This window comes from Vipera ursinii (assembly GCF_947247035.1).
Source record: "Vipera ursinii genome assembly, chromosome: 1".
In the NCBI taxonomy this organism is placed as follows: Eukaryota; Metazoa; Chordata; class Lepidosauria; order Squamata; family Viperidae; genus Vipera; species Vipera ursinii.
The window spans coordinates 252,377,951-252,403,242 of NC_139512.1; the positions used below are offsets into that span (position 1 = coordinate 252,377,951).

The following is a 25,292-nucleotide window of genomic DNA, read 5'->3' on the forward strand; positions in this document are numbered from 1 at the left end:
GCTTTTTAAAAAACCCACCGGGAACAGAGAAAAAGCTGTGAGATCGGCACGCTCATTCGGAGCAGCGTCTCAACACAGCCATTCCCTTTGACAGCTGGCTCCACCTCCCTTATAATATTAGCTTGATGGGGTGAACCAGGGTTGCCTGGACTCAGGGCTTTGAAGCCCAATGGGGAAATATTTTAAATTTTTTACTTTACAAAATTTTACAAAACAACCTAAGACGCCTTTCTAAGCCCCCTATAATAGCTGTAATTTACACTCTGTGTGAGCCAAGCGTTTTGAAACAAAGCTGCACAAACTATGTGGATATAAATGCAGCCAAAATCCATGCTTTGCCAGCTGGAGCAAAGAACAAATAAAAGGACTGTAAACTAATATATGACAGTTTTATCATTTTTTATTTTTATTTTATTTATCATATGTCAGTATAGTCAGATTAAAAAGTATACTAACATATTTCTTTGCTTCAGTACAGCAAATCACATTTTACCTGCTTTCCTAATACTTGTCTGAAAACACATTTCATTTTTCCATGACAGTTGTCTTGATAATTTACCAGGAAGTTTATTGTCTGTCACTTTTCATTATCAAGTTATTCAGAATGGTACTACAAGCACAAAGAATTTAAGCCCAAGTAGTCAAGTTCTTGTTGTTTGTTGGTATTTTTAGTGCTTTTTTTAGCAATCTACACACATTCCAATGTATTTATTTAATATATAATTTCCATAAAAGTGGAATTGCTGGGTCAGGCCACCTACCTGTCAGTTTAAAAAGCTCTTTGTTTTAATTTAGTTTTCTCAAACATGACAAATTACATTTTCTATTAATATCTTCACTTAATGAATTTAATTACAATAAAAGCTTCCAGGAGGCTGCATTTTGATAGCTGTCCAAAATCTGTTTGATCTGAAACGCCCAGACAGAATAATTATTAGGGCTTTCTGAGCTATTTTATGCTATATAAGGAAATCTAGTTTGTACTTTCAAATGACACTACTTCATTCAGGGGCAATATGAGATTTGCTAGCTCTGTCAAATAAGAACATTTTCTCCCTCTGTTTCCCAAAATTATACATTGATTGATGTTCCATCTGTTTTGCTTTAGTTGAGATTGTTTCATCTTACTCAAAGGGATTATTTTTCTACATACAGTATTCCTTTCTGAGGGACAAATCCAGTTGGTCTTATTCTAAGGAAATGTCTTCATCATCTAGTTATATGGCAATATTGCCTGGCCCTGGAGAGAATAACGATGTGATTTTAACAGCTGTTCAATCATGCCAGCCAAGGCAAAACGTTATGGAATACGGTAGTTTATTATTTTTATCTTTTTCAAGACAGTACTGTTCTCTCCTTTTGACCCCTGAAAGTTGAAATAGGTGAGGAATCTAATTTTATTAGATTTAGCACTTTTTCAAGGCAACTGCAGCATCTTGTAGATCTGCTCCTTGAAGCCATGAAGCAGATGATCGAAAGCTTGGAAGGCTGCCTTAAGGTCCTCCAGAAGTCATGTGCATGCTTAGAAGTTACTCCTGCTGGAAAAGCCAGGAACATGACAATCCAAGGATAAGGCTTTGTTTCTGGGGCCACCTTATCCTCTAACAAATCACTATGGCACATTCAACGCAATTTACTTATAATTAGCATAGATGATATTATGTGTATTTTAGGATAAAGATTCCATATGATAAAAAACAACATCTCATACAGCAATTATCAAAGAATATCATATAAATGAAGCAGTTTGCAGAATCACAGTGGATTGGGGATCTGATTTTATTTTTCTATATTGGCAAACCACTTACATGGCTACCCTGAATTCAGAGGGAAGTTGAATATCTGTGGGCCAGTTTAAACAAAATATGTGATCCAATAATTGCACAGAGAATGCACAAATTCACTGTATGTAGACATTATTGGCAATATTTTTTATTGCCTTCACATTCCCCCCCCCCCCCGCAGGCAATCATAAACAGTACAGCTGTATCCATGTAGGCCTCTTGTGCTCATACTTCACTGACCTATACAATTAAACAAGCCAAATAATAAATTAACATTTGTAGCTCACACATCAGTTGTTTTATGTTTTCAGGGTTAATTATAATGAAATATGAGATAAGCAGATGAGCTCATTTATGAATAGCCTTTAAAAAGAAATAGTTGATTTTAATGTTTGTTGTTTTCTGGTGGTTGCACTTGTATGGACCAAAAACAAAATTGTTCACACTACTTTTATGGTTGCCTCAGTATTTACTTTTTGTGCAGCTACTGTTTAATTTTACTATTGCTTTTCTGTACAATATACACAATTTCAGATATTTTCAATTTAAAAATGCTTGTAGAAATATTTTGGGAGTCTTCAGAAAATAGTTCTCTTTCCAAGTCATCAGAAGAATATGTTGTTTGAACAGACATTTATAATTTTAAATTTCTGGAGAAGAGTTATTTCTCCATCTCCTAAGAGAGTGTGTGCATTCCTATAATAAATCACAAGCCCTACTGTGTATAACAACAAGTAAGTATTGATTCAGCTGTTTAACATTCAATTGTCATCACATCATTTTCATGACTGTTCCATTTCACAGGTGTCTTTTTTTTTAAAGTAGTTGTACCTGAAAAATAGGGCTGTGCAAATTATTCAAGAAAAATGAAGCAATGATCATGATTTTACTACCTGAAGAGCATCCAAGCTGAGCTACTTGACAGTATTCGTTCCGAAAGATCAGTTCTTATTATAGGATACAGTTTGTTTTAGAGGGTTTTTTTTGGAAAACAGATAAAATAATACATCAAATTCTTGAATTCCAATATATCTCCAAACTTCTTCATAGCTGACTCTCATAACATTATGTCAGTAGCATCAAAGGGCATTTCCTCCTCAGTGATGGTCAAGATCATGGATGAGCAACTTCTGATGAGTTGAGGCTCGTACTTGGTGGCATGCATTCCCAGAAGAGTCAGAAAAAAATAGTCTTAAACGTAATGCAGTTATAGATATTTATTAATGTATTCAAATAATATTTAAATCAATTTAAGATTAAATATGGCTGACGGGATTGTTCTTCATTTATATATTTGGTATTTTTATTGTTATATTAAAAATTACCATTTGGTGGCAACTTGCTTTTGAGTTTCAAGGTCTGTCTACAGACTGTGATGTATATCTTAACTTTAGGCTTCAGTTATATGTAACTAATTGATTCAGTGAGCATACTTAGCCAACACAGTGAGCTATCCTAAATTTTATTTAACAGTTGTTTAAGTATCAAATGATTACCTATTAATGAATAAATCAAGATAGGCTTAAATATGCCTTAGCTTAACCCTTAGATAAGCAAAGGCTGAATCAACGTAAAGAAAAAAGGAAAGAACTGCTATAGGCAACATACAGCTTAGCAATAAAATACCTTGCCAGGAGCATAAATAGGAATGAATTTCCCTAGCAACTAATGGTGGGCAGTTTTAATCAATATATTTTGTACAGTTTTGTACAGTTTGTCTAGCTGCCCCTCTCGCAATACAGTGACTCTAGGTGGTGAACAAAGATTAAAATAAAAACACACTGTAGAAACATTGAAAATAAATATGAACACACGCCTAAGATGTAAAAATGTTATACTTCTAGTTTAAGTTTGGAACCATGTCAGCCAAAGGGGCTCAGTTAAACTCCAAGCCCCAAAAGCTTTCCCCTTGTGGATTAGTATATTGAATTTTTATTTTCCAAACTATGTCCTTTAAATCCTTGTGAATAGTGATGCTTTTATATTGGCTTTTTATTATGGACAGGTGTGTGTCTATGTGTTGTTTTATTTTGATTTTGTGCCTTTGAGTCAGTCTTGACTCCTGACAAGTGCCTGGATGAGTCTCTGCCACTTTCCTTGGCAAGATTTCAGAAGTGCCACTGATTTCTTCCTGTTGCTCAGGGTGACTAATCCAAAATTATCCAGCTGGCTTTGGGCCTAAGGCAGGTCTAGGGCTTACAGTTGCCTGGTTTCTAGCCTGGGCCCTTAATCACTGCACCAAACTAGTTCCCTGTGGACAATTGCGTATGATTAAGTTGTGTGGTAAAATTATACTAGTCACCAGGAACTTTTCTCAACTAGCTGTGTTACAGTGTTTTAAAAAGGCTTTTTGGTATTTGAATGTATCCAATGAGAGTTACTTAAGGTTAAATATTTATAGGGTTGCCCTGGCAGCCAAATATTTCATATCTATAAATGCACACTAGTTAAATTACTATCAACTAATGGAACATCATATAAAATAATAGCAAGTAATTAAACATACAGAATAAAATCCTAAGCTTATTTTATTCTTTCTGTTTGATTGCCGAGAAAATCCAGGTAGAAGCGATGCTTAAGGTAGCAAAGTAATATATAAAATACGTTCATGAAAAATATATTAATAATCACAATAATTTGCTAATAATCACACATTTATATTCCAATCTTAAAAACAATATTAATAATGAAGCGTATTTACTTATTAATGATATTTCTATGACTGCTTAGTTTCAGAGTGACTCTGTGTAAAGTTTTTGCACATCCCACAAGAATAATCTGGTGAATTAGGCATGCTAATTTTTTCCCAGTGAACCCAGAGTCACTTAAGCAGGTTTATCTTTGATAAGTGTAATGATACTTCAACCAGAGTCATTTTATTGAAAAAGGAAACTCCATAAACTCATTAGTGCTCATTATACAATATAAATTGAAGCAATTAAGTTAAATGAAGAAAGATAGATTCTGCAAAAATAAAAGGCAAGACCATTTTTATTAGAAACATTAAATATTTATTATACAAATAACATTTACAGTGTACATTGCCTTTTCACTTTATAGCACTGAATAATTTATTTTTATAAAGAAAATGATGCCCAAATTGGAAAAAAAAATGCACGGAGAGGAGAGGTAGTGAATAACTATATTACAAAGCAACTGAATAAGTCAGTTAACTATTAGTAGAGATAGCAATCAGACAGAAGAAAAATGTTTTTTCTTGTATTTTAGCACATTAATACACATTTAAGAAATGAAAGAGGGAAAGACTGTAGTAAGCTTGGCCTCCCTTGTGTAATCACTCTCAGGAATATATGAAGATTATTTTAAATCTGCTGAAGGTCTTAACAATACATGTTTGAAAAACCAACAGAAAGTGTAAATAGCCAGTTTAGTAACTAAGATTCCATTTGGCAGCCTTCATCAATAGCCATGTTGACTGGGAGAATATGGAGTTGAAGACCAAGTTGTATAGATTGGGGAAGGTTACCATGCATTGTTGGATTGTAAAATGAAACTTTTATTACGGCTAGGGTAAAGGTAAAGGTTCCCCTGCACATGCGTGCTAGTTGTTTCCAACTCTAGGGGCCGGTGCTCATCTCTGTTTCAAAGCCGAAGAGCCAGTGCTTGTCCGAGGACGTCTCCGTGGTCATGTGGCCGGCATGACTAGACGCCAAAGGCGCACGGAACGCTGTTACCTTCCCACCGTAGTGGTCCCTATTTTTCTACTTGCATTTTTACATCCTTTCTAGGTTGGCAGAAGCTGGGATGAGTAACAGGCGCTCACTCTGTTATGCAGCACTTGGGATTCGACCCGCCAAACTGCCGACCATCTGATCAACAAGCTCAGTGTCCTAACCCACTGAGCCACCGCATCCCTTAGGGCTTTAGGGCTACTGAAAGACAAATAACATTATAATCCTAACCTGAAAGAAACACAATAGTCACTTAGTTGGTAGTACCTTTATTGATGGAATAGTTTCATCAGGACAGTGGGGATGTTTCCTCTTTCTCTTGCAGTTTTTCACTCTCCCTAAATATCTGCACTGAAGGAATGGATACTGCCTGAAGCAGATTTGGAGAAGGCATTGAGAAGCTGCAGGGAGGAACATAAGGAAATGTTACTGTGAATAGATAAATGAATGTGCAACGTAAATGGAAAATATATGTAGGCTGACATATTTATATCCTTATAAAATAAGAATATTTTATATTCTTATGTGGAAGAGTGAATTCACCAGAGTTGCTCTTATGCTGTGCCTTCCATACTACCTTCCAAATTTCAATAAGGAAGATGGGGAGGAAAAAGATTGTTGGGAGGTCGTTATTACAATAGTATTCTAAACTGCAGGCTGAGGCTTTCATCTTGTCCAGGAATACTGTTTTTTATTCCTTTTATTGTTTTTGATATAGCTTAAGAGCCTGAAAATTCTACACTACTTAGGACATAATCCACTGTCAAATTAAAGTGTACAGCTTACATATATTTCCACCTATTCCAAAGTAATCACCATAAAATTGGTTGTCACTGCTGACAAGCTCTGTTCTGACTTTGAAATATTGACCCTGTTTGGCAGTATCTTGAGTTACGATGTGCTGGGCAGGTTAAGCAAAGATGTTCCCATCTCCCTTCTTAACATCAACATCCAAACCGTCTGCCAGTTATAAAATTGCTGTTAGTGGAAGGTAGTTTTGACAGATATTTGGACTCTTAGGTTAACCGTTTGACAAAACCTAATCCTAGGACAACTGATATATTTGTTGTTAGCTGTGAAGTCGTGTCCGACCCATCGTGACCCCATTTTGGTACTGTCCATAGGGTTTTCATGGCAAAGATACTGGAGTGGGTGGCCATTTCCTTCTCCAGTGGATCACATTTTGTCAGAACTCTCTGCTATGACCTGTCCATCTTGGGTGGCCCTGCACGGCTTAGCTCATAGCTTCATTGAATTACGCAAGCCCCTTCGCCACGACAAGGCGGTAATCCATGAAGGGGAACTGATATATAATCTTTCCTTTATTGGGTAACCCTTCGTTTACCTGAGGTGCTATAGTGGATCTTCCTGCATCACCTGTTGAGTGGAATGGCTTCTGTTTTGCAAGAGCACAAAATCAAAGTTAAAACAAGGCAGTACTGTAGATGGATGTTGGCATCTGGCTGTTAAAGTGATTTTTCACTGGGCATTTTAGTATGCCCTAAAAAGATATTATTGTCCATGAATGAAATTTTACCAGAAAGTAGATGCCCGTAAAATTAATACATTTAACTTTACAAGGTAATGTGATTGGAACTGAGATGATCCACTGAGTCATTTGTCCTGAGAACAACCATAATTTGAACTGAAGCCAAAGTCTGAATACATATCTTAGAATTTTAAGAAAGTAGTTTTTGTCACAGTCATTGATGATCCAGCTGCTTAATTATACACATACCAGTTTTTATATCCATTTTGATGAACTATATAAAAATATATTACAGCATGTTTTCCATTTACTGTATAAAAAGTAATGACAATAATATTGCTACTATATACTAATTAGGCTGTGGAACAGGACATAGTCTGCTCAACTGCTCGTGACAAAATCTTGTTAAGTGCTTATTAGAAGGGAAGTTCATAAAATATTTCCCCAGAAACAACTAGAGTTACAAACTTTTGAAAAACCTTGGTTTTTACAGGGCTATTTCACAATTTGATAAACAGGGAATATTTCTCTAGAAAATAATACACTTCAAGAGAGATTCAAAGTAACATCTAAATCTACATATTGAGTTAATTATCTGGATAGAGTAATTGATACTTGGCATAAACATTAAATATAAAGTAAAATCCAGGGACATGGTGGCTCAGTGGGTTAGGACGCTGAGCTTGTCGATCAGAAGGTCGGCAGTCTGGCGGGTCGAATCCTGAGTGCTGCGTAACAGAGTGAGCACCTGTTACTTGTCCCAGCTTCTGCCAACCTAGCAGTTCGAAAGGACATAAAAATGCAAGTAGAAAAATAGGGACCACTACGGTGGGAAGGTAACAGCGTTCCATGCGCCTTTGGCGTCTAGTCATGCCAGCCACATGACCACGGAGACGTCCTCGGACAAGCGCTGGCTCTTTGGCTTTGAAACGGAGATGAGCACCAGCCCCTAGAGTTGGAAACGACTAGGACGCATGTGCGGGGGAACCTTTACCTTTACTAAAATCCAGGACTGAAAACAGCTGAATTAGAATTGCCAAACTCTCCCCCTCTACTCCACAACAGAAGGGTTGTTTTTTAAAAAAAACACACAAAACCTCTCCATCATCTTTTCAGCAGAGTGTTCCCTAGACTGGTGGTTGAAGATGATGTAGTTGGTCTCATTTTATTTTTTTTGTTCAAGGTTGAGATTTAGTCAGATTCTTCTACAGCCAAACTCTCATTGGCAGATGAATATTAGGAAAGGTGTTTTGCTTTGTTTTGTTTTAAAAGCTGTGTGGATATGGACTGTGACAGGCATAATTTCTGAAAGCAGTTTTTTAAACACTCATGGTTATCCTATGCTTATTTTGCTCTATGTTCTTTACATTAGATCAAACATTTACAGTATTTGTAATGTATGTACTACATTACAAATACTATAGTTCCTTCATCTGTGTTCTTAGGACATATATTTACCAATCTGATTCATGAAAAACTGGTCTCCCTTTTGTTAAGTTCATTCATGCACTTGATTATTTAACCCCCTATACTCACTAACATAAATATTACTGTTATTTTCCCAGTTGTATCAGAGGAATTACGAGTTGGTGAATGCTCCATTATATAAACTTTTATGCCTTTAGGTTACAAAACTAAGATAAAGGCCATGAATAATCAGGAATGTTTGAGGACATGCATAAATTGAAAAAAATATTAGCATACTAAATTGAAAACCTGGTCAGTTAAGCCCTCATTAACCTCATTAGCTCATAATTGCCGACACTGCTGCATTCTGGACCAGTTGATCTTACAAGTGGTCTTCAAGGGCAACCCCATATAGAGTATGTTGTAATATTTGTTCTGTGAGATAATTAGAGTATGAGTGACTGTCACAATTATCTATGTTTCATGCCTGCTATTGCCTATATTTCACTCCTATCATTCATGATTAAAAATATTGTCTTAAGTTTCATGCTTATTATCTGTCTACCAAAACTCTCATGTCTCTTTGCTTGTAACCTTCATGTGGGCAAAATTGGAAAGTATAGGACAACAGTGATTAAACCAAGGTAGCTGAAGTGGGCTAACTTGTTGGGATCTATGACTCTGATGGGAATGAAATTTGGGAAAGTGGTGGCCACTTCAATGACACCACAATTTCTCATTATATTTCTTAGAAACCTGTAGGTTGGGTGGCACAAGGGAAGATGGAAGGGGGACCTTGGGGAAATGCCAGGATGAGGAAAAGGGGTGTAGTTTTTCTTGCGATCCACAATTCCCTTTGTTCTCCTTCCTCTTGGGAAAGTGGCATCAGCTAAGGAGAAAAAAGAGTGATTACCAAACTCACTGCCAGTTTCATGCAAGCAAGTCACTGGGGAAGCCAGCAAGAAATTAGAAATTGGTTCTGTTCCCACCTGTGGTCATTCTATTTCTCTGTTTAGGTAAGGAAATATCTCTGAAAGGATGATCCAAAAAGTCGTGGGTTGTCTAGTTTGTCACTAAAAATTATCTAGGTAGGCTGATAAAGAAGACAGCATAGGAATTGTAGACATTTCTGCATTTTATTGAATTGGCCAACTTATTCTAGTTGTTGAAATTATTATGGTTTTGTGGGAATAGAAGTGAAGAATCTGAGACACAGTTTGAATTTTTTATTTACATGCTTGTAGCTGAAAGCTATGCATTATTTTTATGTCAATTACTACTTTTTGTTGTCCTATAGGAGATTAATAAATGCTATACAGAAAAAAATATGATAAGAACTTTGTTAGCTGATTCTGGATTTTTGTTTTCTGTTAGAGATAAGAGTAATGGTTTGTGTCATTAATAAATGTAGAGTTACCATTTTTGAGTATGTTGCGCTTCACATAAGTCATTACATTTAGTATGCCTTTGTAATATAGCTGCATTTTGAAATAAAGCAGTATGTATTGATATAAAATATGCATTAAATATTACACTATATTCCCACCAGATAAAAAGAGTAGTGTACATTTTTCTGTAATATTCCACAACCAAAGCTGCCAGAACAAACAAAAGAAACTAAACAAAAATGGTATTTTGTGTGCCAAAAACTATTGTGGCTTCTACAAGGCTAAATTAATCCAGATTATAATGACATTTACAGAGGTGGTTTGATGCCATTTCCCAGTTTAGCAAAATTCTCCCTGATTCTTTTTCCCCCTAAGATTGGAAATGTCCATTTAACAAACAGAATAATAAAATCAGTGAGGTCATTGCTATGAAAAGCAGCCGAACATTTAACACATAGGCAAACTGAATACATAAAGTTCACTCTCAAAAATCCATTAATGTTTGAAAGAACAATCATCATCTCTAAATCTTGGGCACATTTCAGAAGTGCAGATTGGGCTTTATTCCCTGCCATGTGCCTTTTCAGTGAATGGGATGCATCACAGTTGCAGCCTCATTTAAAGTAGCAACGGCAATTTAAGTTGATAGGCTATGTAAGTCTGTGACAATCTACGACATGAAATATTTTTATCTGCAATTAGTTTTACTGAAATTAGTGGGCGGCATCATCCACACAAAAACGTTTTTATAACTTGGGAATTAGTTACATCTGATAGAATACATTGGGCCAAAGCTGAAATGCGGAGCTGTTTACAATTTATTTTGCCCTTCCTTTAAAATATATACCAGATGAATCATTTTTGCTATTGCTTCTCTTTTTTTAAAGCCTGCTTTAAATATCTTAGTATTATAAATGATTCACTTAGAAAAGAAATACTTTTGCAAGGGATTTTATGTACAACCTATACCTTTAATAGTAATGTTACGATAAATCTTATTACTTTCTTAGCACTTAACCATAGAGAGAGGGAGAACAAAAGTGCTGGAAGTAATAAAGCAGAATATTTGTAGTTTGGGATTGAAATGAAGGGTCTTTGGTGCTCTCTGAGCTTGGTTGTTTTCTTGCAGACGATGATGGTGCACTGATGATGTTGCCTAGTTTGGGTAATGAAACATCTGCAAGAACACTCACCAAGGATCCCTCAGTGCTGGAAGTCAGCAAAAAGAACGGACACCTGGATTTTTAAAATCAGATGAAGATTTTTAAAAATGTGGCTGTCTACTGCAATGAGAAGCAGCACTTAGTAGTTTCATTGTTAACGATGAAATTTTACTTGATTGCAGAATACTGCAACAAATGACAATATTACAGATGATAATTCATGTCATCTGTAATTTTAACTCCCATTAGACTTTTAACTATTTTTACTCACCAAAAAATCATAACTGATCAACAAAAAACCTGAGATAGGATACAGTCTATGCATAAGGTACAGTTATTTTTATATAGAACAGATTCTGTATCTCATAAGTTACATCGGGCCATGACCCGGAAACCTTTTTGTCAAGAGAGTGTCTGTTTATATGCATGTATGTAATATGAGAGGAGAAAGAAATTACTTGTCAAAAAGTAAGGAAGATCACTGCCAAATTCCCAGGTTTGCAATGAGTGAATGTAGAAAATATTTCCTAGATTCATATTTTGTTTGATGTCTCCTGGGGGACAGGGCAACAATGCCTAATTTTTAAATGGCAAATGCAGTCTGTTCTAAACAGGTGATACAGGTAGTCATCAACTTATAACAGTTCATTTAGTAACCGTTCAAAGTTACAACAGTACTGAAAAAAGTGACTTATGACCATTTTTCACACTTATGACCATTGCAGCATTCCCCATGGTCATGTGACTTGCATTCAGATGCTTGACAGCTGGTTCATATTTATGATGGTTGCCGCATCTTGGAATCATGTGATCCCCTTTTGTGACCTTCTAACAAGCAAAGTTGATGGGGAAGCCAGATTCACTTAACAGTTGCAGTGATTCACTTAATAAATGTGACAAGAAAAGTCGTAAAATTGTGCAAAACTCACTTATCAAATTTCTCACTTAGCAACATAAATTCTGGGCTCAGTTGTGGTCATAAGTCGAGGACTACCTGTATCTCAACATATAAAGTAAACAGTGGAAGGAAATAGTGGCTGAATTCACATTTCACAGTAAGCTATTGTTTCTCTTAATGATCATTTATTGATGCATACATAATGCTGAGCCCAACCCTGGCTAGTAGTCATAGGGATTGGCCTCATATTTTATGCTAAGTGGGAAGCAAAACCAGAGTGTTATGGCTAGTATACAGTATGTGAATTAATCAGTTGTCTGTTTTCACCAATGCTGCTCTGTTCAGACAAAGGATAAGATAGTTGTTATTGTCATGAAGGCTGAAACACCACTAGGGCAGATTTCATACAATTTGCAGAATTACAGTTCTGTTGCCACCTCTGAAAAGTAACAGAAAGCTGACAATCTACTGAGTGGACAATAAAGTGTGACATCTTTTATACATTAACACCTCAAGAAACTGCACTTGCAGTTTTCATTGCTACATGGGAGCTGCAATCTAGAACTATAAAGAGGGGAATGGATTTTTGACTGGTCTCTTGCCTTATTATTTTTTCCAGTCACAAGCTTACTTAGCTCTTGAAAATATTAATGGTACTTTAAAATAAAAGCAAAAGATTGTGTGATTCCCTTAATTGTGATACATACAATGATCTGCATTGTGATGAAAAATTAGTTGCCAAACCTAGAAAAGATAGAAGCCTCCATGAAAGTTTACTTAAGTCTTAATAAATTAATTTTGAACAAGATAATATGGCCAGGTTCATGGAAAGAGATAAGCCCAAGAGAAGGTAAATTCAATTTTGATCAGTGATGGTGATAAATTTAATTGCTGAGCTCCAATTAACTGTACTCCTCTTACCCTGTTAAACACCTGATGTTAAGAAAAAGCAATATACTTTTCTTGTTCCCTTGACTGTCAGGATATTTGGACATTTTTCCTCTTCTCACTATGCAAGATTTTCATTTGTATCATTCCGTCCTATTCCTGTTTGGTGATGGACCTGTTAAAAGCAACGGTGTTATCACTTGACAGTGAACAAGAGAGAATGATTTCCTTGGCCCTCAAAAGTGCATGTGACTTTTAAAATAAATAATAAAATAAGGAATAAAAACAAGGGAAATTATTGACAAAAATGCTGATTATATTACTATTTTCTGTACAAGATATCAATTAAGCCTGTTAGAACCTATGCAATAGATTTTTATTTTTTATTATTTCTTTATTTAATTAAGACATAGGGTTGTCCAGCTCAATAAATGAGTCTGGATGTCTAAAAATATTAAAAAGTAAAAAAAAAACCACATGTTCTAAAATAAACACAGCAACTAAGAAAAACCACAATTATTAGCATAGTGAGGGGATGGACTCTCATACATTCCTTCAAATACATTTTGCATTATATTCTGTTAGATTATTATTTCCTATATTTTTTATTTTGTTTCATACATTTCAGCACTCTATAATAATATGCAAAAATTGACATTCAGGAAGAAGAATGGTAATATAAAAATTGGCACGGTTTTAAGATTTAGACATTTTTAGTATAAATTTGATTCAGTAATTGATCAGAAAAAAAGTAAACAAGCCCCTAAAATATAGAAGACAGTAACAATGCTGTGTTTGTTTTTCATCAGAGAAATGATTTGATTTATTTCATCTCTTTATTTTTAGTATTTTATAGTAAGCTGTGCTCTTGACAGGCCTTGGATGTCTGCCAATGTTTGACTGGTGATTTCTTAGTCTTATCAGAGATTATGTGTAAAAATCTTAAAGAAAAACTATATCATTCCAACATAATAGAACTCACACATACAGACAGGCATCTCTCTGTTTCTCTCCCTCTCCCTCTCTCTCTCTCCCCTTCCCTCCCCCCTTACCCTTAAATAATATGGAGGATAAAAAGCCTAGAAGACAGTAATCCAGAAAATAATTTATTTTATCCATTACCATAATGTTGGTGTTTGAAAGCATTACTGATAGAATGAAAGACAGGGGTACTATTTATTAGTTTTCAATTATGTTAATTTTTATAGCTCATTTTTATAATGAGATCTGAAGGTTAATCCATAAAATCAGGCTAAGGACCCTGTCGTCCCTGGAGGCTTGCCAGAAAAGTGCAATAACTTTATGAGGCAGAAGGATTATTGGTAGATAATTAGGCACATCACAATTTATACTGAGTTTCTCAGTTGTCTGTTTCACAAACATATCTGCACATACACATGCACAAACACAGAACAATCATACATATTCAGCACACCAAGATTCTATACATATAGCAACTGGATAATTAACAATTAGGTAATTTTAAGAAGACACTAAAGGGTTCTAGCCATATTTCCATATATGTTTCATTTGGCTGTTTAATACTTTATTATTTCCTATAGTTAGCTACCTTTAGTATCATTATAGATTATTTCTAGGTTTGTTAGGTGCCACCCAGCTGATTCTGGGTGGCTCATAATGCAAGGCAATATAAACATATCAATTTACATAAAACAATAAAAAGTTGGCCAGTCTGATCGACATATAAAACAAATATCATGCACCCAGCAATTCCATCAGTCATCCTAACCCAGGCACTGGGACTAAAGCCAGGTCTTTAAGGCCTCCAAAACGCCATCAAAATGGAAGCCACACAAATTTCAGGGAAAGGCTGGCAACTCGACGGGCAGGCAACATGACATGATGTTTCCTAGGTCCCAAAAATGACACTGTTTAATTGAAGGGGTAGTGAATCCCCCCACTCTGTCCAAATCAATGAGGCAGACACTGGAGATAGCCAATCCATCAAATAGATCGTAGATTATGACAACACCAATAACGACATTGTAGACCAGTTGCAATAAAAATCAAGACTTACGTTTAAGAGGATCTATTAAATTAGATCTATTAATTGTTAAAACTGTAGTTTAAAAATTAAAAAAAATGATATAGTCTATATCAGTACTTCTCAACACATATTATGCCCAAGTTTAAAACAGTAATTAAAAACATATTAAAACCCCAACCCTAAGCCATCAAACCAGGTCAGATTGCTTGAATAAATAAGTTTTTAGATCGCGCCAGAAGGAGCGAAGGTCGGGGGCCATCCGGAGCTCAACCGGCAAGCGGTTCCACAGGTCTGGTGTGCCCACAGAGAACGCCCTCCCCCTAGGGGCCACCAATCGACATTCTTTGATCGGAGGCACCCTGAGGAGGCCCTCTCTGTGGGAGCGCACTGGACGGAGGGAAGTTGACGCCGGCCTCAGGTGTTGCCGTAGGTAATCCGGACCCATGCCATGTAGGGCTTTGTAAGTCATTACCAACACCTTGAATCTCACCCGGATACATACATAAACTACATTTCGGCTGTGTCTGCCTGTGAACCAAAACAATTGAACTTGTGCAAACATCTAGAGATAACTGAGAAAGTCTGCCAAAGCAACTATGCCAAAGGTTTCAGAGGATACAGCTGCATTAAAACACCAGAGCATTATGCTGTGCAGTGTACTTTATCTAACGTACCTCTTCCAAATGTTTTGAACAGTTAATTTTTTGGGTTTTTTGGATGGGAGAATAGAGGACGTGATTCTCAAATAATGCAATTTAGCTGCTTTTCAAAATTTATCAAGTAGCTTAGCAGTAAAAAAAAAAAGTACTATCCAGCGTAAATATCAGACATCCCCAAAGATTGGTTTAAAAAAATCAAGACGAATCAGTTAAAAATAAACCAAATCCAAAGCTTTCCAGGATAATTCTTCTATCTCCTGAAAATTAAGTCCTCCAAAGTTCAGTGATGCTTACTTCCAGATAAAAGGATTTTAAATACAGCCTTAAAGCATACTATGAAATAAAAAATAGATAAGGAATACTGTAAACAAGATAATTTGATTGTTGGCTATTATCTTACAGATCTTAACAGCAGTTCCTCCTGTGATCATTTTAACAAATGCCCAGATACAGAAGAGTAGAGGTGATTTTTCATATAACCTGGACTCAAATAATTTAAGTGTTTTAATTACCAAAAATTAAAATTTTGAATTGAGCTTTGATGTATGCCACAGTTACAGAATTGGTGTAATACAGTCTATCCATCTATTGTCAGCAGGAACTTTTTTATATCAGATGTCACGTTTCATACAGTTCGTGTTTGAAGGCATGTTCATGGAGATTGCATAATAATTCACCCTGGCTCTAAGTAAATTAGATCAATGCTTTTCTTCTTGAAATTTGGCTTCTCAAAATTACATTTTCAAGCTACTTTTCCAACAATAATTTTGCACAACAATAATTTTGAATAGGTATGTGATTGCATGGAAAAGTATTAAACTACTATGACAAGATTAAAATGGAGATTTGAGTATTATTTAAGGAGAAGATATTAAAGATTTGAGGGAAGAAATAAGCATACGTTTGTCTAGTAACTTAGTTTACAGAGAATCCAGTGTTGAAGATGTTCCTGGTTTTGTTATCAGTTGTGCCCTTAAGAAAGTAGGAAAACTTGATGTAAATATTTATTTAGTGTTTGTTTCTAGAATTTGCTCGTGTATGTGACTTATAATCATTAAGTTATCCTACAAGCTATGGATTCCTTTTCTTAATTTTTATTTTGCAGTCCACTTACACTAGGGTGCCTATTAACTAAAAATACCCTTGCTATTTGCTCTATCAAGAGACTTAGACCAAGCCCAATCTAGAGATTCCAGCTGTTTCTCAGTGTTCCAGTCTGTTTTCTCTTTAAAATATTGGAAGGAAGTATTATGGAACTGCCTGTCATAAGTAATTTGGCCCAAAGAGGTTATATGAAAGAAACAGTAAATCACATTTATAAATTGAAATAGCTGTATTTGTCTGCTGGCACTGCTCTAGGCCATGAAAGTGTATGCCGCAATAAACATCGTTAGCTTTTAAGGTGCCAGGGGACCCTGCTGTTTTTATTTTTAACATTCTTCTTGCCTAAATCTTTTTAGCTACTTCTTCTTAATGCCGACTGCTACCAGGATTTAGAAGATAGGAGTGTTTGTGAAGAATTTTATAGTTTTTAATTTGAAGGATTTAATAGAATTCCATTATTATTACAGGGAATTTTATTTTGATTTTCCTAACATTCAGGTTGGAGTTAAATAATATTATTTATTATATAATTACATTCAGTAAACCTTTATTTTTTAATACCAGCCTGGAACTTCAGAAGATTTGAAAAACTGAAATATGTTTAAGTGACTTGAATAGTTTGCTAAACTTTGGTACCCTTGATACTCCAATCCAAGATAACCTCTTTGCCTCTTAGCTGGGGAATGGCAGCTTTTTTGAAAGCAAAAAAAAAAGGAAGACATAAAATGTACAAGGGACAGATATGTTTTATAATGCCAATGCCAGTAGAAGTTAAATACTCTGAAATATGACACATGAAAATAGTTCACACAATATTAAGAAAAGGGAATAGCTTAAGAATTGTCAGAGATAACTAGATACGTATTAAACATTTTCACAGATGCTCTTGATTAATACACCATGTAGATTTCTTTCTTTCTTTCTTTCTTTCTTTCTTTCTTTCTTTCTTTCTTTCTTTCTTTCTTTCTTTCTTTCTTTCTTTCTTTCTTTCGTCTCAGAACTACCTGCTGCTTGCTATATGGCTTTTCTATCTCTCTCTCTCCCCCCCCCCCCCCGTCCCCTTCCTTTTTTCCAAGTTCACTGGGTCTTATTCAAATAAGCTGGCCTGAAGCCAGAAGCTCATCATTTTAATGCAGTGTAAAATGTGAATATGCATAATTATATGCAAGCCATATGTGAGGGAGACAGCTCAGCTGTGAATTTCAGGAAACCGGGAGAAAGGGAGAGCGAACAGTCAGGGATTAGATGAGATGAGAGTGGAACAGAGTGCAAGTGTCATCCAAATGAACGGTGTAATGAGCATGCTGCTGACACTCCTCCTTCCTCCTACTTCTCTCTTTGCTTTAACTCTAAACCAGAATATGCTGCAGATTAGAAGAAATTGCTGCAAGCAAGCAGTAGAGTTGCTAATGGAATTGCATTAATTTATCCCATTTAAACTTCAGCTTCGTTAATTAACTGTTTAGATCAAAACAACCCATAACTTTCAGTTTATATTCTTAAATATTTTAACATATTTAATTGCCCTCACTTAATGACAACCTGGTTCCAATTTTTTACATAAAAAAGAGGAAATCCATGCAATACAACGGCTATTAGAAAAAATAGCACAGCAGATAATATTTCTTAAAACGTTTAATCTGGAAACATGTTATTGGTTGAACATTTCCAAAGGGTGAAATACCTATAGCATATACGTAATATAATCCTTGAAGCACCAAAACTGGGAATAAACTGAAAATTTTAAGATTTCTAATCCTACATATATTGGGAAGTAAGTCCCATTCATCTCAGCGTGACTTACATCTGAATAGACATGAGTAATACTGTGCTATTAAACACTCAGAACAGAGAGCTGAAATACTTCATTCTGGGGCTTGTTTCTTTGCTAATCTTTAACTCTTACACCAAAGTCTATTTGCATGTTTTTAATGGTGTAATGAGCACTCAAAAGTTCTAATACTGCATATATAAGAAATTTTTTACTACTGTTGTATTTGAAATTCCCGTTTGTTTAATGATCTGAGCTGTTATGCATTTAGCTTATTCTTTTTCTTCCATTATTTCTAAGTCCCTAAATAGGCCATTATATTTCCCTTCAGGCTAGAGATGAAGATGGACATGCTGAAAATTTTCCCCAGCAACACTATGCTAAGGAAACTCCAAGACTTGCCTTCAAGAATAACTGCGAACTACTTGTAAGAATAATATACTTACAACAAGTCTAGTTTGTTACTTTAGCACAGTGAAAACAGTTTTTGAAAAAGCTTTTGTTCATGATTATATACATTATGAAGTATTATAGCTTTAAAAAAATACCATGTACCAGTTGGAAATGCTAAGTCTGCTATAGTCAAACAGGTCTGAATTCTCAATTTGCTTGCAAATCTTTTATTATAGAATAAAATGTCCTTGTAATTGAATTGTAGTGCCATCTGAAGAATGTTTACTCAGAAGAAAGTTCCACTGAGTTCAATGGAGCTTACTTCCTAGTAAGTCTGCTTGGTATTGTAACATACACTTGTATCCCTTGAAAATCATTCAAAGAATTGATAGTAAAAGACCTTTAGAACAGAGAGGAAGGGAGAGAAATGATACCTAAATGACAGTCATTTTCTGTTCTCTGTCTCTCCCTTTTTAACTTTTAACACTGCCATTGTGTTTAGGTAACATTAAAATTACATTCAGCCACACTGACACATGGTCCTCCCTTTACACTTCAGTTATTCTCCCAATATATTGAAAAAAATACACTAAATCACTCTTGTTTTCTTTGGTGGGGACTAAGCAAATTCAGCGTAGTGCTCAGGAGGAGCATAGAACGTTTACATGGCATAAGAGAGATTATAGCAGCTCAGCTGTGAAGAAAGATCCATTCGAAGGCAGGGTTAATTTGCTGTTCATTTTTGCACTTGCTGCATGCAAAATAAACAGTAAATATAAATGAATGTTATATTTCTGTACAACAAAATGATTAGTTTTTAATAGTTTTGATTAAAATGTAACAATCGTTGCTGCAGGCTTTAATATTTCTCGTTTAGTTAAAGCAAATAGAAAATGAATGATCATTTATTTAAAGGAAGATCCTGATGACTGTACAATTGCTATTCTGTTGATGTTTTTGTTTCTCCCCCATTGCGTTGAACTATTTAAAGGATCCCTATATCAATAGTGAAATTTGAACAGTTTGACAAAACAACTATTTTGCTAGGGAGTGTAATTTTGTTTTATAATGGGAAAAAAGGAAGATAGCAGAAATATAGCATTTTATTGAGACTGGTAGATGTACGGTAAGGATTCCAGATTTGTTCCTTCCTCTGATTCATAGGATTTGGTTATAATGTTAATATTTTTAAAAATTGAAGGATAGACAGTTGTAATCATGTTGAGCTATGCTTGACATAACAAAAGAATAAAATATAGTATTTAACTCAGCATTATATCTAGCTGAGTGCTAACTGATCTATCTTATGAAAGTAGTATCACAATATTCTATGATTTATAATCTTATTGTTGGAGCAGGCAAGAATGAGAAGGGGTGTCTTACCCCAAATTATCTTTTCATATCTTGAGTTTTATATCAGGAATATCCAAGTGACGTTTTGTGCTTTCAAACTGCAGCATTCTTACTAAATGTAACATTCAGTTGACAAAGTGGGACTTAATTCTGAGTAAACATATATGGTATTGCACTGTTAACTTCTTCAGGATTATATCAATTACTGTATTTCTGTCCATTGGAAACACTTAATTCTGGTCCTATTGTTGTTACAGAATCTTCAAAGTATCCTTTCCTGATCATGCTGTTCTTTTTATCTGCCTTCTCAAATTACTAGTTTTGCAAATCTGTATTTTCAACAAATTTTGTTCACAGAATGCTTTTAAATTGCTTCTGTTAGGAATTAATCTTAAACATTATTTGTACACACAAGCATATTACTTAATAATTAAAATATAATTATTGACTTCCCTTCACTAAAACACTTTACCACAGCATCTGGTCATTTGAAAGGGTTTTTTAAAAATATATATTAGTGCTTTAAATACAGTGAAACATTTGATGTTAGTATTCTTAGTATTTTCCTCTCAGAAAATTACAGGAATCACCCATGCTTGGGAAATGTTTTCCTACACACAGGAGAATTGTTTCAAATGAGGAAGTCAGAAATATAATTTTTTTTATATAAACATATGCTGTTAATTTTTTTCCTATCACTGGGTATAGATGATATATTTTAGTTGCCTTTTCCAGTTCTACCCATACCAAATTAGTCTGTATAGTTTTGTAATTAAAGTATTCTTAAAATATGGATTTGGGTCTCTGTCATCCTCCTATTTAAATCAGTAGAAAACTTTTGTCAATTTCAGTGTGAGCCCTACTGTCTACAAAATGATTACAAAAAAAGATAAATTGGGTGATTCTGAGAACTTACTTTAAGAACACTAAAGCCTTGTATTTTCCTGAAACTCTGAAATATTTCATATTCTCACTGAAAGGAGACATGCACTAGAAAAGACTTCATGCATAACAGAATGCAAGAATGAATCCAGTATGCAAGCACTGCATAAAAGCATCAGATAAATAATTTATTTGATTCTTGAAGCACCGCATGAAAAATATGAATCTAAAAATAGCTGTCACCTAAAAAATAATTTTATTTACTTACTTATTTACTTATTCATTCATTCCCTCTTTCATTCGCTCATTCAATTGCTATAGCCACCTAACTCAAACAAGTGACTCTGGGTGGCTTACAATTCTAAAATTATAAAACAATTAAAACAATTTTAAAAAGCATTAAAACAATAAAAGCATCCACAAAAAGCAACAGCAGCTATGATGATTAATCAACTAGTAGTAAAGTAACGGGGCCCTTAACACATTTCGAACCCCAGATTGGGTGGGTAGAAACTCTTGAGAAAAGTTAGTACCTCAAGTGTCTCAGTCCTGAGCCATGTAGGGCTTTAAAGGTGATAACCAACAACTTGAATTGCATCCAGAAACATACCGGCAGCCAGTGCGGCTCACAAAGTAATGATGTTACATGTGCTGTGTAACTGGCACCATTTATTACCTGTGCAGCTACATTTTTCATCGGTTGAAGTTTCTGAATGCTATTCAAGGGGGACCCCATGTAGAATGCATTGCAGTAATTTAAGTAGGAAGTTAGAAGGGCATGGGTGATGGTGAGCAGGTCTCCCAGTCTGTGAGTGAGCGCAACTGGCACATTACCCAAAGGTGTGGAAGGATTCCCCTAGCCACAGGTGCCACCTACTCTTCAAGCAGGAGGCTAGAAGGACCTCCAAGCCGCACACCGAATCTATCTGGAATAGTGCTACCCCATCCATAAATTTTGATTTATGAAGGGATTGTCTCTTGTAATTAGCATGCTTGTGTATGTATGTCTGTGCATGTGTACGTACATACATACATACATACAGAGATAGATAGATATACTTACTGTAGACATCCAGAAAAAATAACTACACTTTCACTGTTGTACTTCCTAAAAATGTTTGATGTAAGAATGCTAGTTCTAGTTATGTTTTTTAAAAAAAATAAAATAAAATACATGACTAATTATAGGTTTGAATGCAGATCCATTCAAGCACAGGTGCAGAGCCAATGTGGAATGTATCCAATCTATTTTGGAAATATACTTTAGTTACTTCCCATAGTCTGCTAATTTACGGCGTCTAATAACCTAACGAGCATGGCCAATGGTGAAAGGTGCAGAGTTAAAAATTTCTTTCTGTACATACTTTCATCTTTATGAAAGTCTTTATGAAAGCAATGTCATTTTGGATGATTGGAAATGTAAGAATAATGTTGAGGGACAGCTTAAGACTTCAAATGAAGGAGAGATTAAAAAAAAACAAAACTTTTACAACTACTAGGAAATCCTTGGTGTTTTTTTAAATGCACTGCAGGGTAAGTTTTATAGTAGTCTGTCATAGAAAATTGGACATTCAGATTCAAAAGTGCTTTCTTAGCTTCAGGCTTTTAAGGCTACTTTCCGGCATGGATTTCTACAGCAAGTGCAGCCTCTTTAGTTTGGAAAATGTTTCTGCTCTAAGGATGCTGCCAGGATAGATAGAAGAATCAAGCACTGATGGAAGTTGTTTGTTAGCAAGGTCCCAAAAGAACATGAATAGATGGCTAGAATATTAATATTCTGGACCACAAACATGCATTAAAATTAATTCCTAAGTACTTGTACAGATTTCTAAACTTGTAAACTTACCAGTAGGAAACATATGTTTGTAAAGTTTATTTCCGAACAGAATATATTTTGTGTTACATAGAACTGTACAACTTTTTTTTTTTTTAGAAAAGCTTGATATAATTAGGAGACAGAATAAGCTGCTGTTGAACAAATTCCCATCATGAATATGGCTGGGCTATTTATTAGGAAATCCATAGAAATTACAGTTTGGCTGATGAAAATAGCCGCAAAGAAATTCCACTATGCAGTTATGAGACTACTTTACAATATTGATTTCCCACTATAAATCCAAAATGAGTTATATGCTATAATATTTAATACAGAACATAAGAAACCAGATATTATAGTTGGCAGTTAAAATGCCTGAATCACTGAGGATTCAGAAATATCTTTATGAATTACCAGTGAAGTCGGTCATTTGGAAAATTGGGTTTCCTGATGGTTAGTGTCACATGATAAAAATAGCAAATGAGCATGTAACAGAAATATTTCATAGCAAAGATTAAGACAATCCTTGTGACTTGATTCATTGGTAAATGTATTTTATGGATCCTGTACTAAGAACATTGTTTTCTGTTATTTATCAGCTGATCTAAATCTTTAATAGTGGGGTAAAATATAAAAAAGGGGCATTATTTGCAGGCAAAGAGAGTGCTAAATCTGGTGAGCATGGTTATAACTAAGCAGTGGTATCAATCCAGTTATTTTATTTTATTTTATTTTATTTTTTAATTCCATTTATATCCCGCCCTTCTCCGAAGACTCAGGGCGGCTTACAAGCTTAGCAGTAGTAGTCTTCATTCTATGTATATGCCTGCTTATTAGGGCTTTCACACACACACCCCAAGCGGCATTATTACAAAGTCAGCTTAATTGCCCCCAACAATCTGGGTCCTCATTTTACCTACCTCGGAAGGATGGAAGGCTGAGTCAACCTTTGAGCCTGGTGGGACTCGAACCTGCACTAATTGCAGGCAGCTGGTGTTACTTAAGGAGGCATTAGCCCACTGCTCCACCAAGGTTTTATGAGAAAAAAGAGAAGGAAACCAAAGAGGAAAACAGTGAAAAATAGTGTGGACAAAATAAAAGCTACTATAAAAATATTTCTGAGCAGTTGTGGAAAATTGCAATCATTTTGGTACATATTTAATAATATAATACATGCAAACTGCTTCTTCCAAGGATATTCAAGTGAAATATAATCACAGTACAGGTAGTCCTCCACTTACAATTGTTCATTTAGTGACTGTTTGAGGTTACAGTGGCACTAAAAAAAGCGACTTATGACCATTTTTCACACTTACGATCATTGCAGCATCCCCATGATCACTAATCATAATAAATAAATAAATAAATAAATAATCAGAATTCATATTCTTGGCAACTGATTCGTGTTTATGATGGTTTCAGCGTCCTGGGGTCATGTGATCACCTTTTGTAATCTTCTAAGAAACAAAGTCAATGGGGATGCCAGATTCACAGAACGACCTTGTTACAAACTTAACAACTGCAGCAATTCACTTAATAACTGTGGCAAGAAAGGTTGTAAAATGAGGCAAAATTCCCTTAACAAATGTCTCACTTAGCAAGATAAATTTTGGCCTCAATTGAGGTCGTAAATCGAGGACTAACTGTAGACTGTTACATTCGGGCGGAACCTCCAAATTAATCTGGATGGCCAATTATTCGCTTTTCACTGAGAACTTGTCCCTTCAGCCCAGATTCATGAAGGATAAAGAAAGATGCACTTGATTCTAACACCAGCAGGACCGAACTGGTGCTTATCATGAAAGAGAAGTGGTAGCTGGGCAATCAGGCAACCTCACATATTAAGAAGGGTTGAATTCCCTTTTTGAGCCAAGGGAATCAAATATGTAGATATAAAAAAGATTTTACTAAAAAAGACAAAACAGCAGCAAGCAACTTATCACAGACAGAATATTCCAAATAAAATAAGTTCAGCTAGCCTGCCTAATTACTAGATTACCTGTGAATAAGATTTTTTAATTTGAAAACCTGTTCGGAGAGAGAATGATTGGAAAGAGAATTGTGTGCATTGCTGTGTGATTTTTAAACAAGACACCTGCTTGCTCGTTTTCTTCCTACTTTTTGAACATTAGACTATTTTATGAAATTCATAAAGTATGCAAAAAGTTGCCTCATTGAGGCAGACAAAATGTATTCCACATTCATGCAAAATGCCTCTTATCTAATTTTCAGGGGGAAAAAAATCTGGCTGTTTGGATCCAAGCATAATCAAATATGGACTTTAAAAAAAAGTGGGTATAATAAACTCAAAACAATAGGGTCTCATGGCAGGAGAAACTAATGGGAACGGGAGCTGAAAATGTGTAGTCTTTCACAAAGAAGGAGATAGTAAAAATACAGTTGCAAGAAAAATATACTATTGTAAAAGCACAGCTGCCAAATGGCAATGAGAAAGAAAAGGATAACAGAAGAAGCCAATGCTATACAAAAGGCTTTTAAAAATACCTAAAAGCAGGAGGCATATAGAAAATGGGAAACAGGACTGGGTTACAAAGTAGAATGTGGAGAGATAACCTGGAATTTTACAGGTGGTGCCA

At 35.2% G+C, this 25,292-nt stretch overlaps 1 protein-coding gene across 1 annotated transcript in view; it reads left to right on the forward strand.

Moving 5' to 3' along the window:
• Window positions 1-25,292, forward strand: part of SOBP (sine oculis binding protein homolog) — a gene marked incomplete at its 3' end in the record, with an annotated part of 160,460 nt that overhangs the window by 91,485 nt on the left and 43,683 nt on the right. Inside the window, exon 5 of the mRNA XM_083356034.1 lies at window positions 18,583-18,678. Coding sequence (XP_083212160.1) covers window positions 18,583-18,678 — 96 coding nt within the window. The remainder of the gene's footprint in view (window positions 1-18,582; window positions 18,679-25,292) is intronic.